We start from the raw sequence: 16,551 nt of genomic DNA, 5'->3' as shown, positions 1-16,551 counted from the left end.
GATTTGAAATTTTCCAAAAAAAAAAATGTAAAGGTAAGGGGAAGGAACAGTAGTATGAACAGTATGATATCATTTATGGGTTTTTTTTGTTTTTCAGAGAGAATTTTCCAAATACATTTTTTGATAGACACTCAAAACTTTATGGCCAACAAAGCATAAATTTCATATACTTTTCATGGGTCCTATTCTTCTGCTTTTTTCCCAATTATTTAAAAATGTACAAACCATTCCTTCCTCACTGGTCATACCAAAACAGGTGGTAGCAAACCCACCCACATAGTTGGTGATCCCTACTGGTGTGTGGGCTGGTTCTTAACTGAAGGCTTTGTTTTCAGAGCTGCTCTTTGCTATGCAGACAGGAATGGGCCTAGTTGCTGGCCCCTGGCTTCCTGGCCGCTGTCCTTACCAGCGGGGGTTCTGAGGGAAGTCACTAAGCTCCCTGGACCTCAGTTTCCTTTTTCCTGAAGCCCAAGGATATAATACCATCCTACTCACAGGCTGTGATGAGGAAAATACCGCTTTGCCCGGACACTCCCCTTTGTGCAGGAAATTAAGGACTTGAGGATGGACTTCCGCGGGCAGAGCGTCCCTGAAGGCCGCAGAGCCTGTCCCCAGAGCCCTCCCGCGCAGCGCACTGCGTGGCCTTAGGGACAGCTCCTCTTAACCAGGGGCGCGTGCCTCCCGGGGGTACCTCCCCGAGACCGCCTCCCTGGGCCCTGGAACCCGGGTTCCCCGCGTGCCAGGGCAGAGGTGCGGTGACAGCACAGCCCCGCTCCGAGTGGGGCACCGGGTGCACGGCAGGCCTTCCCCGCTAACCCAGGGCTTCCCAGACGCCCAGGGTCGTCGGGTCCCGCCACCCAGCGGAGCGGGCTGCGGAGGTCCCCCCGCCGACGCGCCACGGCCTGCGAGGGCGCCGCCGAGCCCCCCGCGGCCCAGAGGAGCCCCTCATAGTCCCCCCGTCCCCTATAGGCCGATCCTGGCGCCACAGCCGCGCCGAGCCCCGGGCGGGACCTCGAGAATCTCCTGCCCGGCCGGCCGCTCCCGACCTTGCGGGCGGGACCCGAAGGTGGGCGCGTGGCTCCGGGGAAGCGGGTCCTTCCTCGAGGCTCCGGAGCGCGGCCGCGCGGTTCGACGCTGCCCGGCAGGGCGGGGCGGGAACTGGCGCTGGGGGAGCGCCGGGCAGTTGCGCAAGTTGTGCTCGGGCGGCTATAAGAGCAGCGGGCAGGCATGGAGCCCCGGAGGAATCGGAGGAATCGCGGTGCGAGCAGCTGCGAGGTAAGGCCCGGGGCGCTCCGTTCTCCTTCTCCGTCCTTCTTTCTCGGCAGGCCACAGCACCCCACCGTAGCCTGGGCCCTGGGGAAACTGAGGCGGGCGTGGGTCAGGGCGATGGCTTGGTTCTGGACAGTAGTAGCCTTGCACCAGAGTTCGAAGCGGTGGGAAGGCAGCTGGGAGTCCGGGAGCATTGGATTCGGGGCTGCGGTTGTGCCGGTGCCCACGCAGGGATCTGTACACCTGGAACCAGAAGACTGTCAGTGCCGCCAGGCCAGCCACAGAGGTGGTTCGGAAATTGCCTTGAGCACATCCCCAAAGATCAGGGCACCCCGCTCCATCTGGAGGGGATAAAGTTGGGGGTGCAAGGGGTAGGAGAGTTCCACTTCTGAGGACCAGTCTTGCTCTGTGAATAAGGATTCAGGCGTCATTTTCCAGCGCGGCTCCCCATCCCTTAATGCAAAGGGCTGTGTAAGGCAGAGGCCTAGCACCAGCATGATGATGGCCTAGAAGTGGGGAGAAAAACTGCCAGGAAGAACCCAAATCTCCCAAATTGTGCAGGGTCTCACCACATCTGGCCTCAAAGCCATGCAAATTGCCACTGACAGTGGATAACCTAAGGCTTCTCTGGGGCGACAGAACATTGAGTCAGGGGAAAGGCCTGTCACTCACATGTTTCTCACTGTTACTACCTCTCTAACCAAGACTGCCAAGTAGACACTGTTGGCTGGTGGGCCCCACGCGACACCTACCAGGCCCCCCTATAGCCTGCTTTCTCTCCTAGCTTGGTTTGATTTCACTGTGGTAGCCTTTACACACTTTTCTATAGCTTAAAAATGGCACTTTGGAACAGAGACTCTTTAAGTACAGTTGGAGCTGAGTGAGACACGTGGCCTGGTTGTCATTTGAGAATAGCAGCTTTGGAGATGATGAGATGATTATTTCTACTAAAAGGGTGGGTGGTCCTCAGGGGAAGTGGGGCAGATGGTAAGTACTTGAAGGCAACACCCAGGAACACAAGCTCAGTGACTCCCCTTTGTAGGAATTGACCTCAGGCATCTCTCAGGTTAGTTGAGTAGAGTTCTGAGGCTGGGACTGGTGGTAGGGGCATTCCAAATCTCTGTCCCCACAGGTGGTCTGCAGAACCACAGTCACCCCCATTGTAATGCCCTCAGGAGAGGGATGGCCTTACTGACCATTTCTCTCATTTAGTTTGGGGGAAGGAAAGAGAAACAGTGGGTGTTTTTAGGCTCTTTCCTCTGCAAGCAGTTGAGGACATTAGACTGAGGGGAACGTTTCCATGTTGGCCAAAGGAGCATCCTTCTCATATTTTGTACATCTTATGCCCAAAATAACTCTTCTTGGTATTTGAGGGAAATATTTTCCTCCCCCCTGTTCCAGGAAATGGCTCCAAGCGCCAAGGACAGAGCCAGGGAGATTGCAATGAATTCCTGCCCGTCAGCCCCAGGCGGATGCCTCTAATGTCTGAGTGGCCCATGCAGGGTGCGGAGGTGGCTACTTGGAGAGCTGTCCTCACAGAATCTGGGCCATTGTCCCTGCTCCAGCCCAGATGCCCCAGGGAACATGGGGGTCAGGGAAAGAGAAAGGGCTCCAGGAAGGTGGAGCCCTTGTGACGTGTGCATCCTCAAACAACATACATGTTACTTGAAGGCAAGTGGAGCCAAATTCTCCTGCAGTTGATCAGTGGGTCCCCACCAGGTAGGATTCCAGCAGCAGCTCCGTTCTTGCCTGACAGCCCAGAGCTTGAAATTCTTCTTTGTGCACACGGTTGTCTCAGAGAGACAGAAAGAGAGACTGTTTCTGCTTAAATCTGATGCCTGGGCCCTCAGAACCCTTTGCACTTATTCCATGTATGACAACAGATGTGCTTTGTGTCTCAGCAAACTGCATTTTACAGTCTTTCCTGCTCACTTTGTTGGCTTTCTGGAACTGAGTCCATGATTGGTGTCAATGTTGACATCTCACAGATTCCAAAGATGATCTTATCCCCACTTCTGTGCTCATTGCATTTGCACTTGGGGTGCCTCAGGGTGTCAAGAGGAAGCCACATATGAGGTAAAGGGAGCCAAGCAAGAGCCCCAGAAAAGGGAGACCTGGACACTGAAGCATTTCCTGTCTTCATTTAGAAAGCTTCTGAAGAATTCCTTCTGTACAAATATGAATTCTAGGATGTGACTTTAATATGGGGGCAGGTGAACCATTGTAGAGGTGGGTTAACATGGCTGGACAAGGAAAATGAGGGATGGAAAATAATTAATTCATTCAACAAATATTCATTGAGCACCTGCTCTAGGCCAGGCCCCTGGGAGATGTTGGAATAAGAGGCTTATCTACCACTCCTGCACCCAGCAGACATCACTAATTGATCACAGCACCCTCTCCCTCTGAGTCTTGGAACTTCAGGTTCTCCTCCACACAGCTCTCTAGGGAGGTGCTAAATATTGATCAGAATTGACCCAGGAATTGAAACCTGTTTGTTTTCTCTGATGGGATCAGATCTAAGGATAGTTTCTGATGAACACAAAGACTATAACCCCCCCATAATCCATCTACCAGTTAAGTATGTTAACATGATTTCTCAAAAGAGGCTCTTGGCTGCAAGTAAGAAAAAACCACTCATGCTAGCTCAGTGTCTTTCAAACTGCATGTTGTAACCAACATTTACAAAACAGAACAGAGACTCTCAAGAGTGCATCAATCACAGTAAGGCTGAATTTTATTTCTTGACACTTGTTTCTCTTGCATGTATGTATCCATATGTCTTCTGGATGAAAATATATATTCAGAAAGTTGAAACCTACTCAAGTGAGTGTATGTGGAACAGTATCTCACAGTGGAGGTTCAGGTCAGGGAGGGCCCGGGACCAACAAGTTCAGGAACCAGCAAGAAGGTCAGGAAGGAGCACAGGTGGTGACTGTAACCCCCTCTCAGTGACTGGATGGACCCTAGTCTCTCTCTCTCCACTACTCCATGCTCTTGAGGCTCACCATGGCTACCCCAGGGCCCCCAAGCCCTCAACAGAGACAAATTGGGCTCTCCAAAGCCCTGCTTTAAATTCCTGGGAAAGATGCTAATTGGCCCAGTTAGGGTTTGGAGGAGGAAGGGGACAAGGAAAGGGATGAGGAAAGTTTTCTGGGTCTCTTGCCTACCACTGATCATGCAAACATAGCTTCTGGGGCATGTGTGTGTGTGTGTGTGTGTGTGTGTGTGTGTGTGTGTCCTGAGTAAGGCAGACCCCCATGAGGTCCCTACACTTGGAATCTAGCCTGGGACATTTTTCTTTTCAGCCCCCCACCTTTACCCTCCCACTGTACTGAATTCTTCCAAACCCACCAGGTCTTCCACAACTCCACACTGTCCCCTTGGTTTGGAATGCCCTGCTTGCCCTCTTCCCCGTGGGGAGCTCCTGTCCTTCTGGTCTCAGTTCAAATATTGACTGCTTGGCCAAGGTGCCATAGTCTCCCCCTTTTCCTGTGCTCCTGCCTGAATAACCTTCACCAGGTTTTGTTAAAATGAGTTATTTAAGCTTCTTTCTGTTCCTCTGAATTCTGAGTAACTTGAAAGATGAGGATCCAGTCTTCTCTGTCTCTCTTCTTGTGCCCAAGTCCCTTCCAAATGGGAGTTACAGAGAAAGGAAGGAAGGATGAGAGGGAAGGGAGCCCACAGGAAAACCTTCTGGAAGGAAGGGCTTAGATGGTACAAAGCTTTTTCCTCATGGTTAACAGCAAATGCACATTACCCAAATTTAATTCACACTAGCACACCAAAGATTACCACAGAGATGGGTGCAGAAAACCCAACAGCTGGAGACAAAAAGAAGAAAAAAAGTATCCTGGGTCCCTTGCTAACCTCTGGTCCTTTCAACCAGGAGATAGAGGAGTTTGAGTAGCTCAAGGCTAGCAGCCTCCACCAGTGAGTGCCTTCTACCTACTGTCATTGTCAGAAGGCTGTGGCCAGCCTAACCTTGCCCTGCAAACCCTCTGGCCCGGATATAAAGGAGCACCCCCTCCCTTGACATGGACGCCCCCACTGAGTCTACCTCATCCCCTAGGATGAGGGGGAAAGTGAGGGAGCTCCTGTCTGGCAGCCACCAGCTTCTTAGGGAAATAGGAGGCCAGCTTGTCTGTGGAGAAGGCAGAAGTCAGGGGTGGGGGCTGCATAGAACTGCCAAGTAGGGACAGGATGGGGAGTCAGTTAAGGATGAGGCGAGGTGGGGCCAGCGTGCCTCCTTGATTCCTTAACTGGAAATCCTGGTGACAATACTAGTGAGTATTGGGGCTGGCCACATGCTGGGCACAGAGCTAGCACTTCACACATATTACCTCATTTCATCCACATAATGACGACTGTGGGAATTATGGTTTGTATCATCCCCATTTTATAGCTAAGAAAACTGAGTCTCAGAGAAGTTAGACCAAGGTGCTACACACCAACTCAAACAGCTCTGCTGAACTCTAGAGCTCCTAATGTATGACTCCCTCCCGAGTTACCCGAGGTATTTTGTCTGCTTAAATATTCTTCTTTGCATAGTAGTGAATTACATAGATTCTTTTAAGAGCACATTTAAGAGCACAGTTTTGTTCTTTAGTTTTATTTTGACAAATAATAAATGTCACTAGTTGACAACATCAAACATCATGGTATACCACCCAGGCTTCCTGGGAGACCCACCAATCTTTAGCTCCATACCTCCTTGCTCCTGAGTCCCACTTGCCTGTGTTTCCATCTCTCTTTCATCTTGGGACCTTGCCCATGGTGGGTGATCAGTAGCTGTCAACCATCAGATACATACCGAGTAACTGTCATGTGTCAGGCCAAGCTCAGTGAAGTTGTAGTTGCTATCCTGAATTATCCCTCCCCTCCCCAGTCCCTAAACCCCACTTTTTTTTATTAAGGTATTATTGACATACACTCTTATGGAGGTTTCACATGAAAAATCACTGTGATTACTACATTCACCCATATTATCGAGTCCCCCCCCATACCCCACTGTAGTCACTGTCCAACGGTGTAGTAAGATGCCACAGATTCACTATTTGCCTTCTCTGTGCTACACTGTCTTCCTGTGACCCCCACACACCATGTGTACTAAACATAATACCCCTCAATCCCCTTCTCCCTCCCTCCCATAACCTTCCCCTTTGGTAACCAGCTAGTCCCTTCTTGCAGTCTGTGAGTCTGCTGCTGTTTTGCTCCTTCAGTTTTGCTTTGTTGTTATACTCCACAAATGAGGGAAATCATTTGGCACTTGTCTTTCTCCACCTGGCTTATTTCACTGAGCATAATCTCTTCCAGCTCCATCCATGCTGTTGCAAATGGTAGGATTTGTTTCTTTCTTATGGCTGAATAGTATTCCATTGTGTATATGTACCACATCTTCTTTATCCATTCACCTACTGGTGGACACTTAGGTTGCTTCCATATCTTGGCTATTGTAAATAGTGCTGCGATAAACATAGGGGTGCATAAGTCTTTTTGAATCTGAGAACTTGTATTCTTTGGGTAAATTCCTAGGAGTGGTATTCACGGGTCAAATGGTATTTCTATTTTTAGATTTTTGAGGAACCTCCATATTGCTTTCCACAATGGTTGAACTAGTTTACGTTCCCACCAGCAATGTAGGAGGGTTCCCCTTTCTCCACATCCTCGCCAGCATTTCTTGTTGTTTGTCTTTTGGATGTTGGCCATCCTAACTGGTGTGAGGTGATATCTCGTTGTGGTTTTAATTTGCATTTCTCTGATGACAAGCAATGTGGAGCACCTTTTCATGTGTCTGTTGGCCATCTGAATTTCTTCTCTGGAGAACTGTCTCTTTAGATCCCCCACCCATTTTTTAATTGGGTTATTTGCTTTGTGGGTGTTGAGGCGTGTGAGTTTTTTATACATTTTGGACGTTAACCCCTTGTCGGATATGTCATTTACAAATATATTCTCCCATACTGTAGGATGCCTTTTTGTTCTGTTGATGGTGTCCTTTGCTGTACAGGAGCTTTTTAGTTTGATGTAGTCCCATGTGTTTATTTTTGCTTTTGTTTCCCTTGCTCGGGGAGATGTCTTCAGGAAGAAGTTGCTCATGTTTATATTCAGGAGATTTTTGCCTATGTTGTCTTCTAAGAGTTTTATGGTTTCATGACTTACATTCAGGTCTTTGATCCATTTCAAGTTTACTTTTGTGTATGGGGTTAAACAATAATCCAGTTTCATTCTCCTGCCTGTAGCTGTCCAGTTTTGCCAACACCCGTTGTTGAAGAGGCTGTCATTTCTTCATTGTATGTCCATAGCTCCTTTATCATCTATTAATTGACCATATATGGTTGGGTTTATATCTGGGTTCTCTAGTCTATTCTATTGGTCTGTGGGTCTGTTCTTGTGCCAGTATCAAATTGTCTTGATTGCTGTGGCTTTGTAGTAGAGCTTGAAGTTGGGGAGCATAATCCCCCCAGCTTTATTCTTCCTTGTCAGCATTGCTTTGGCTATTCAGGTCTTCTGTGGTTCCATATGAATTTTAGAATAATTTTTTTCTAGTTCATTGAAGAATGCTGTTGGTATTTTGATAGGAATTACATTAAATCTGTAGATTGCTTTAGGCAGGATGGCCATTTTGACAATATTAATTCTTCCTATCCATGAGCACAGGATGTGTTTCCATTTATTGGTATCTTCTTTCATTTCTCTCATGATGAATGTCTTGTAGTTTTCAGAGTATAGGTCTTTCACTTCCTTGGTTAGATTTATTCCTAGGTATTTTATTCTTTTTGATGCAATTGTGAATGGAATTGTTTTCCTGATTTCTCTTTCTGCTAGTTCATCGTTAGTGTATAGGAATGCAACAGGTTTCTGTGTATTAATTTTGTATCCTGCAACTTTGCCAAATTCAGATATTAGATCTAGTAGTTTTGGAGCAAATTTTTTAGGGCCTAAATTCCACTCTTATCAGCCATTCCCTCAACTTTCTCTGGCCATGGCTGGCCCTGTCCCAACCCCCATGTACTGACACTCAGGTGAACCAAGGAGGGGCTTCGTCTGGCTGTATTTAGAAGAGATCCAAAATAACAGTGACTTAACCAAGACAGAGGTTATGTCTATCTCACACACACACACACACACACACACACACACACACACACACAGCATAAGTCCACAGACAAACCGTCCAAGGCCAGTATGTAACCAGCCCCACAAAGTCCTCAGGCACCCAGCCTCCTCCACCCACCTCGTCCTCCATTCATAAAGTGTGGCCTCATCCTTGTGATCCAAGGTGGCACAACTCAGGCATTGGGATGAAGGGATGAAAAAGGAAGAGGCAAAGGCACATGATACAGGAGCTACCACCGGGCACTTCTGCTTCTACTTAACTGGCCAGAATTTATTCACACAGGCATACCTAGTTGGGAGAAGCTGGGAAATGTAGTATTTATTTTGGATGGCCGCATCGCTGCCTAAACTTGGATGTTCTCTTACTTGGGAAGAAGGGAAGACCAGATATTGGGAACAACTAGCAGCCTCTACTAAAAGGGTTAGATGTGTTGATGTGTTTGTGTGTGTGTGCACATATGATGCATGTGATGTGTGTGTGCCTGTGTGTGTGTGTGTTTAGTGTGCTGGTGGGCCAGGTTCTGTCCATCACTTTGATCTCAGATGGACCTGTTAGTTTTCTCCACAGCCTCCCATGGAGCTCCCCTAAACTTAGCAACATCTTCTCAATTCCATATTTCAAGGAACTGTAATTTATTCTCAGCATCCACTAAAGCATTTTATCAGTGGTGATAGAGGGGGCTTATAAAACTGTTTCCCCATTCAGGTATTTACAGGTAGCTGTTATGTGAGAGCATCTATGACCAGAATTAATCTGGTAAAAAATTATCTTGGGAAGGAGGGTGTCATTGACACACAAATGCTGGAAAAGGATACCACTCAATCTTGTGCCTCGGGGGAAAGATCCAGAAATATCAGGCACCCTGTTGATATGCCCAGGAGAGGCAACTGGCCAAATACTAGATTCAGGGCTGCCTACAGGTAGCATTGCCCAAGCACTTCACACCCTGCTCAGTAATTAAACAATTCAAAAAAAGCTGGCATTTACTCCCTCACCTCATTTGACACACCCAACAGGCAGGGGCTTTCCTGGTCCATCTTGTTTACCCTTTTGAGCCAGGTGGTTATCTTAGTTCCATTTTACAGGTGGCAATGTATACTTTAAGGAAGTTAAGTATCTTGCTCAGAGACACACAGCAAAGGGAAGGGCCCACTGCTGAAGCCTCCGGTCTAAGCTCTATGCTTTCCACCTTTACTTCCCAGAGTTTCATGACATCATAGTGGGGGGTTAGCACTATTTAACTCCATTCCACAAATATACAGTGGAAATGTTTATTCAGGTAATAAGTAATTAATCGAGGGAGTTTTAACTTTTTAAGAGAGAAAATAAGCACAAAAACACCTGAAGTGCTTCCTCCCCAGTTGCTCGGTATTTTTCATATTTAAAGTTGATGTGGGGTTACAATCCCATAGCTTCATCCTAGAGCAGGGCAATTGTTCCCAAGTACCATGGTCTCAGGAGGTGTCCTTGGTTGGACAGTAGAGTGGTTTGTAATTTGGGCTTTTCCTTAAAGGCTGGGGAAACTGTGGGGGTGGGAGAGTAGGAAGCATGCCAGCCTTTCTGGATTAGACGGAATCAGGCTCCACCACTGAACTGTTTGACTTTGGACAAGTTGATGTGTTTTTGGAGCCTCATTTTTCCCCTCTAGAAAATTCAGGTAAAAAACATACCTTTGATTAAGCATTAAAATAATATATAAACAGGTTGCGTATTTCTATTACATTAAATATGAATGTGAATTATACTAGTATTGCCACCTATGGACAAAGAACGTATTGCAGTAGTCCCCGCCTTTATCCACAGTTTTGCTTCCCATGGTTTCAGTAACTGAAGGTCAGCTGAGGTTCAGAAGCAGATGATCCTTCTGATGTATATGCAGAAGGTCAATGGTAGCCTAACACCATGTCACAATGCCTACATCACCCACTTCACTTCATCTTATCACATAGGCATTTTATCCTCTCTCATCATAAGAAGAAAAAGAGTTGGTACAATGAGATATTTTGGGAGAGAGAGAAACCACATTCACATAACTTTTATTATAGTATCTTGTAATTGCTCTTATTTTGTTATTGTTGTTGTGAGTCTCTTAGTGAGTCTCTAATTTATAAGTTGAACTTTATCATAGGTATGTGTGTATAAGAAAAAACAGTATATATAGGGTTCAGTACTAGCCAAGGTCAGTAATTCAGGCATTCACTGGGGGTCTTGGACTGTATCCTCTGGTTAAGGGAGAAGGAGTACTCTGCCTGTTCTTATTGAGACCCAGATGATACAGAATAGAAAAAAATCAGAGAAACACAAAAAAACTTTTTTTGCTATCTCCAGAACCTTCGTGCTAATATTTACTTGCATTTGATTATTATTTCAGGCTCATCCACACATACTTACCATGGATTATTGGCCACAGACTTGCATACATTTAACTTTATTGCCTTTTGCCTCATGTATCTCATTAAAACTTTGCAGCTCACTCAAGGATCTGCATATTATTAGTGTTAGAATTCGTGACTCCATGACTTTGAAAGTTTCAAACATTCTGGCTGAACATGTTATATATTCTCACTTGTCTCCATGCCTTTGCACCAGCTGCTTTCTTGACCATTTATGGCAACCTCTGTCTACTCTTACTAACCCCTACTCGGTCTTTCATACCCAGCTCAGCTGACACCTCTTTCATGGAGTCCCCTTTGTACTCTCTTGATATCTCGTACTTGTCATTTATGCAAACGTCTTTATTCCTGTATTGGAATGGCCTGTTTACCCGTTTCTCTCTTTTATTAAACTGTAAGCAACTTGAGAGCAGAGAACATCCATTGTTTGCTGTTGTATCCTTGGTGCCTAGCACTGCATCTGACATATTATCAGACCTTCCATAAGTGTTGTTTGGATTCAGGCTCCCAGTGGGAGAGAAAGGAAGTAATAAAGCCAGTGATAAATGCCATCAGGGAGGTGTCAGCAGGTTGCTGTGAGAGAGTAATGGAGAGGACGAGTAACATAATCTCTAATAATAGGGTAGTAATAGAGTACATTTCACAACACCTTTAAAGCCCTTTCATACGCATTATCTAATTTGATCCTCATAAAAGCCTGGAGATATGTATATTGAGGGGATGAAGACGGAGTTCTTAGCGGTTATGTGACATGCCTAAAGTCAGGCAGCTACTAAATGGCTGAATGCAAACCAGACCTTAAAAGCCATTCTCTTCCTTGAAGCACACAGTGAAGCCATGTCATCAGCACCACGTCCATTTGCTCATGCCCTGGCTCACTGCTCTGTGGCCCACCCCACACCTCATCAGGGTGTTATTGATCAGACCTTGCCTCTCCCCACAGGAATTCCTTTCATTAATGTATTTCTAGGCAGCAAATTGTATTTGACTCTGCAGAGATGATAGCCATGGCCAAAAGCAAATCTCATTTTTATCTACATCAGATAATAGTACAGGTAACAGGACACATGGGTGTTTCTGGGATATGGCAACTTGCAATATGTGGTTCCTTCTGTTTTCAGGCACAAGAAGACCATCCTGGGAAGGAAGATGCATTGTGGACCCCTGTGGCAATTCCTGTGGCTTTGGCCCTATCTCTCCTACATTGAAACTGTACCCATCCAGAAAGTCCAGGATGACACCAAAACCCTCATCAAGACAATTGTCACCAGGATCAGTGACATTTCACACACGGTAGAGAGGGTCTGGGGAGACAGCAAAGAACTGTGGCCAGCCCACAGGGAAACTGGGACCTCGGAGGTAGATGAGGCCCATGCAGGGAAGTGTAGGGGTCATGATGGCCTGACGTCTCTCTGGAGCACAAACAGCTGCTTTTTCTCTCCTCTCCCCTCCGTCTCCTGCCTCCTTTCTCTCCTTTCTCCTTGAATGGAATCCCAGTGCTCAGGACCAGAGGGAGCCTTAAGGTCCTTGTGTTCCATTGGCAGGTAGCCAGACGGCCAGCAGCTCCCCTCTAGCCTCTGCCACATCCTTAGGATGTGTTGGGGAAGACTGTTTGTTCTCCCATTACTGCTAGTCCTGCCTGTCAAGACCACACAAAAGAGCAAGTCTGCCCTCTTCCATGTACAGTCCTCTCTGTATCTGCAAACAGCTACCAATGTCCCCTGCGTCTTTTCTCTGGGGTCCGAGCCTAGAACTTCTGCCATGTCCAGACGAGTTCTGTGTTTGAAATTAGGAAGACTAAGAGTGGATCTTCACACTTCTGTTCTCTAACTATAAAATCTTAAGCTAGTTCCTCAATGTCTTTAAGCCTTGATTTCATCATCTGGATAACAGGACTGTCACACAGTCTTCACAAGGTCGTCACAAGATTAGATTAGACAAAGCAAGTGCCCCTGCCTGCTGCAGAACTGGGCAGTGTGTCCTCTTTAAAGGTTGTAAGCTGTGGTGTTTGGTAAACCCTGGCCTTAAAAGCCTACTTGTTCTCCCTACATGGAGCAATCTGGAGATGTCTACATCTCTGCACTGCACTGCAGATGTTTGACAGCTTGGGCAGCAGGGCCAATTTAGGTGGTTAGAAGCAAGGACAGCTCAGAACTAGACTCAGCATTTTGTAGAGAGAAACCCTTAAGCCACCTTGCTTTCAAACTAGTCATTTGACAAAGCTGCTAGTAATAGATCCAGAGCATCGCAGCTGGCCTGGTGCAGGAGGCACTCGGGAAGGGGGAGAACCCCTCCTGGTAAGCAGTTACTGGAGCAGAGGAGTGAGGGGCGGGCACTCCCTAAGGATATGGCCTTAATCCCGAAGCGGGTGAGACTCATGGAGAACCTGACTGGGAGGGAGAAACACACTGGGGGTGGAAGGGAAGGAGGATGGCTGGGGAGGGGGTACTTATGGAGGACCTCACTGCCTGGGGAAGGGACTTCACTCAGCAAGAAATAGGGCACTGAGGCTGGTTCTATAGCAGAGGCCATTTGGAGGAGGGAATGATCTGCAAAGGTTGGTCTGGAAGTGGAGGGCAGGGAGGTCTGGAAGGGAGGGCAGGGAGGAAGACAGAAATCCAGGAGACCAGCTTAGAGGCTGGGCAACCTCCTGGGCACAAGAAATAAGGGCCCAGGCCAGGATGTTGCAGAGGAGAAAGGAGGCAACCAAGAGAACAAACCTCCACTCCCGAGGCCAAGGCGAAACTGACTTCTCTCCCTCTCCTTCCTGCACAGCAGTTGGTTTCCTCCAAACAGCGTGTCACCGGTTTGGACTTTATTCCTGGGCTCCACCCTGTCCTGAGTTTGTCCAAGATGGACCAGACATTGGCAGTCTACCAACAGATCCTCACCCGTCTGCCTTCCAGAAATGTAATCCAAATATCTAATGACCTGGAGAACCTCCGGGACCTTCTCCACCTGATGGCCTTCTCCAAGAGCTGTCCCTTGCCCAGGGCCAGGGGCCTGGGGACCTTGGAGAACCTGGGTGGCATCCTGGAAGCTTCACTGTACTCCACAGAGGTGGTGGCCCTGAGCAGGCTGCAGGCGTCACTGCAGGACATGCTGCGGCAGCTGGACCTCAGCCCTGGGTGCTGAAGCCTTGGGGCCTCTCTTCCCAAAGTGTCTCCATGAGAAGAGAGCCTGTGTGGATACCGTTTATTGGGCTTCCGCCCACCTCTCTCACTCCTCTAAGCCACTCTTCCGGAGGCGGAAGACTCCAAGGCACAAAGCTGAGGGTAGAAGGCCATGATTCCTCACTCACCAGAAAGGGGAAAAGGGGACCCCTCCAGCAGCAGCGGACTGGACGTGGATCTCTCACAAGTCTCCCCTCATCCAGCTCCCCTTACTGTGTGCTTCAGAGTGCCCCTGGAGTGACTTCAGGGGGCAGGTCACAGGCCTTTGGATGACCAAGCAAAGCTCCACCTGGGAATTCTGGGGAATACCATGAAGGCTACACTCACACACAGCTGGAAACTCCCAAGCAACACAAGTTGGAAGCACTTATTTATTTATTATGCATTTTATCCTAGATGGATTTGAAGCAAAACATCAGCTTTTCCAGGCTCTTTGAGGTCCTTGCATTCCAGATGGCAATTGAGGTCAGGGCTAGGCATTCTGGGGTGCTATTTCCAATCCCATTGATGGGCCTGGCAGAGGCAAACCTGTTTTGAGTGACTTGAGGCCTCTCAAGTTCGTTTTCTAGTAACTAGCTTTGTTTCTACTATAACTGGTTTTAAATTACAGTGTCTTGAATGTCATTGTCCTGAGCAGATCACCGAGGGCCAGGCATTTTTATTGTTAAGATGAATTTTGTCAAGTGGAATATATAGCTGTGTGCATCTGGGAGTGGGAGGGGGAAGGATCCAGATGCAGTTTCTGAATAACATTCCTGTGATGGGCTCTTTGGATGGGGTGGGGTCATTTTCTCATCTTCTACAACCACTTAGTTTGGTTTTCGCAAAAACAACAAAGGAGATGACTCAGAAGGGCTGCGGGTTTTGCCAGCTGCCCATGGAGGGAGTGGGCATAAGACTGTGTGTTGGGGAAACGGTGAGCTCCGGCCTTCTCTGACTGCCCGAGAGAGAGGTCTTTCCTATCGAGGAGCAAGGAGCCCACACGGGGGCAATGACCCTCTGAGCAGAGGTCCTCAGCTGTGGCCCCAGAATGGTCTGAGAGTTATCCCACCCTGGGTTTATAACACAGCACTGTCCCTCCTTGGAATTTGCATGCCGAATGGTGGTTCTCATCTGAGTGGCTCACCAGAAGCAAGGCCATGTTTCCCACCCATTCAGGGAGGATTTTTATTCCAGTGGAAGGTGAAATCCATGGGAGGGTTGTGGGCTTTAGCAGATTGTCCCAAGACCTGGGCCAGCACTGCTGAGTGAGTCCCAGGACCCCAGGCCAGGCCACCAGGAGTGCCTTTCTCATCAGAGGTCATGTTCAATAGCATGAACAAGGAGGCTCAGGTTTTCCATGCTGCCGCTGTGATGCAGGCCTCCTACCCCAGGTGGTGGATCTGATCAAGGAAATTTGAATCAAAACAATCAGCCTTAGGACTGAGCACCTACTCTGTGCTCAGCCCTGATTGGTGCTGTGGGCTAGAGCTCACCAAGTAACATTAAAATCCAGGCCTGCCCTCGGAACCTTGCATTCCAGATGGCAAAAACCCCACACACCCTCATGCCATGGCTGGCTTTTCACCAGGGCAACCAAGCAGCTGAAGCACAGTGCCGACCCAGCCGGTGGGGAGTGCTGGGCTGCCCATGGCAGTGCCCAGGGGCCTACAGGCTCACCCTCCTTGCTCTTGGTAGCATTTTTACCTTTTCAGGGCACATCAGCATCTGTTACTGTGTAGCCACATCTCTTTGAAGCAGGATAGCTGAGAACTTAAAAATAAGAAAATACCCAAGACCATGACAGCAGACAGGCGGCAGGGCCAGGACTAGAACTCACGTCCTCCGGCCCCCAGAGTGTCCCTTGAACCAGATAATGTTCTCTGGAGGTGCAAATAGGGTTGAGCAGGGGAATCCAGGAGTGCTAGCTGGAAAGGAGGAATTTCAAGGCCCATTTTGTGGGTGAGGGATATGAATTGCCTGGAGGGAAGAGGCTGCTTCGTTTGAAGTTTTGGTGTGTGGAGATGCCAAGTGTGAGCAGCCAGCTGTGAAGAAAGGCGGAGAAAGGAAAGACGGGGGAAAGGGGACATGTTGAAGACGCCTTCAGGGGCAAAGAAGTTCGACATTGGAAGGTACAAGTCAAATGTTCTAGAGCAGAGACTCAGGAGAGGGACTGAATAAGACCCGCTCTGGACAGTAAGACCTAGACAATCATGGCCACCAAGTCAGGCTGGGATGTTTTATGCCTTTCACTCACCAAAACCTGGCACCGTGGCTCATTCTCAGTGTGAAACTTCCAAATGTAAATGATTGTCTTTTTTTATAACTCAAAAAAAAATTGCTGTCAAAAAATGTCCAAATAAATTACCTTTACCCCCGGGTCTTTGCTTTCTGTCACCTTTTGTGGAGGGGCTTCAGAAGGGCTGTTTGTGGGCTACAGGGCAAGGCCTGGCTGGCCTCGCTCCATCCCTGGGGTCAGCTCTGCCTGGGTTTGGCCACAGCCAGCCACCAGTTATTCAGGCGAAAGGATTCCCCCAGAGCACAGAGCTGGCAGAAGGAGCGCGCTCTGCACCAGAGCCAGTGTGGGTCTGCAGATCAGCCGTGAGAAGCACCACATTAT

General features: G+C 48.1%; 1 protein-coding gene across 2 annotated transcripts; it reads left to right on the top strand.

The window, feature by feature from the left end:
- The first annotated feature begins 825 nt into the window (after positions 1 to 825).
- Positions 826 to 14,049, top strand: LEP (leptin). 2 transcript variants are annotated; one of them, XM_017657488.3, is made up of 3 exons: positions 826 to 1,275; positions 11,901 to 12,072; positions 13,555 to 14,049. In XM_017657488.3, exons 2-3 carry the CDS (start codon positions 11,929 to 11,931, stop codon positions 13,912 to 13,914), a joined length of 504 nt encoding a protein of 167 aa, XP_017512977.3. In that variant the 5' UTR covers positions 826 to 1,275; positions 11,901 to 11,928; the 3' UTR covers positions 13,915 to 14,049. The 2 variants fall into 2 exon arrangements, with proteins under 2 accessions (XP_017512977.3, XP_036879313.2); XM_037023418.2 differs by having other exon boundaries at positions 1,172 to 1,275; positions 13,558 to 14,049.
- Positions 14,050 to 16,551: the final 2,502 nt, after the last annotated feature.

The sequence above is a fragment of the Manis javanica genome, chromosome 6, assembly GCF_040802235.1.
Source record: "Manis javanica isolate MJ-LG chromosome 6, MJ_LKY, whole genome shotgun sequence".
Taxonomy (NCBI): Eukaryota; Metazoa; Chordata; class Mammalia; order Pholidota; family Manidae; genus Manis; species Manis javanica.
The sequence above is the reverse complement of the archived record's forward strand: the minus strand, read 5'-3'. Positions and strand labels throughout refer to the sequence as shown.

Coding starts and splice junctions, on each gene's coding strand:
- LEP (XM_017657488.3), top strand. CDS start 11,929: ATGCATTGTGGACCCCTGTGGCAATTCCTGTGGCTTTGGCCCTATCTC. Junction 12,073..13,554: donor TCAGTGACATTTCACACACG/GTAGAGAGGGTC, acceptor CTTCCTGCACAG/CAGTTGGTTTCCTCCAAACA.